The sequence below is a fragment of the Penaeus monodon genome, chromosome 22 (assembly GCF_015228065.2).
Source record: "Penaeus monodon isolate SGIC_2016 chromosome 22, NSTDA_Pmon_1, whole genome shotgun sequence".
NCBI classification, from domain to species: domain Eukaryota; kingdom Metazoa; phylum Arthropoda; class Malacostraca; order Decapoda; family Penaeidae; genus Penaeus; species Penaeus monodon.
The window spans coordinates 17,063,822-17,064,568 of NC_051407.1; the positions used below are offsets into that span (position 1 = coordinate 17,063,822).

At 35.5% G+C, this 747-nt stretch overlaps 1 protein-coding gene across 1 annotated transcript in view; it reads left to right on the forward strand.

Moving 5' to 3' along the window:
• LOC119586967 (putative sodium-coupled neutral amino acid transporter 7) overlaps window positions 1-747 on the forward strand; it is an 11,037-nt gene that overhangs the window by 3,332 nt on the left and 6,958 nt on the right. The window contains exon 4 of the mRNA XM_037935705.1: window positions 78-195. Coding sequence (XP_037791633.1) covers window positions 78-195 — 118 coding nt within the window. The remainder of the gene's footprint in view (window positions 1-77; window positions 196-747) is intronic.

Here is a 747-nt window from a genome sequence, read left to right on the forward strand (position 1 = left end):
TTACTTACTTTCGGGAAATAGCACCTTGTAAATGCACACTAATCATTAACGGGTGTGTGTATACCTGATGTCTCCAGTTGATTCTGCACATGTGTAGCCCGGGATGGAATGTGGTAGCGTCTGTGTGTATCTCCGTCTACTGCTTCGTCACCTGCATCACGTTCATCATCATCATTGGAGACCAGTTTGATAGAGGTTTGATTTTTTTTTTTCCTGTCTTTGGAGTTGTGTTTTATTTTTTTAAATTTCTGATAGTCTTATGTGATTGTGATACTGCTTTTTATATGACAGGGTTAAGTTGCTTGAAGGTATGTATCTCTATATAAAATGCCTGATATTTTTCTTCGGTAGACAGAAAGAAAGAATCATAATGGCAATAGATTATAAGGATTAAAGTATATATTTAGATTTGTGTTATGATGGCCATTGTCAGCATTAAAAATATGATTTGTACTTAAGGGATTCTTTTTACATAATCCTTCCCAAAGTTTGAATATTGATATACACCATTTGTTTGTTTAGTCTGTTAAGCGGATGTAACACTCAGGCACCAAGAAAACAGTTTTAGTGAGGTGTAAACCCAGTAGAGTTGTGTGTGTCCGGTTGTCTCTGGGCCTTGTATATTGTAGTACTTGACTATGACTGCATCTCTTAACTGTCTATCTTATATATCTACATGTACAAATACATTTTTTTCTATATCTGTGCAGTGTCTCAATCTGTTTTTGTCAACATCTGTACATGCAC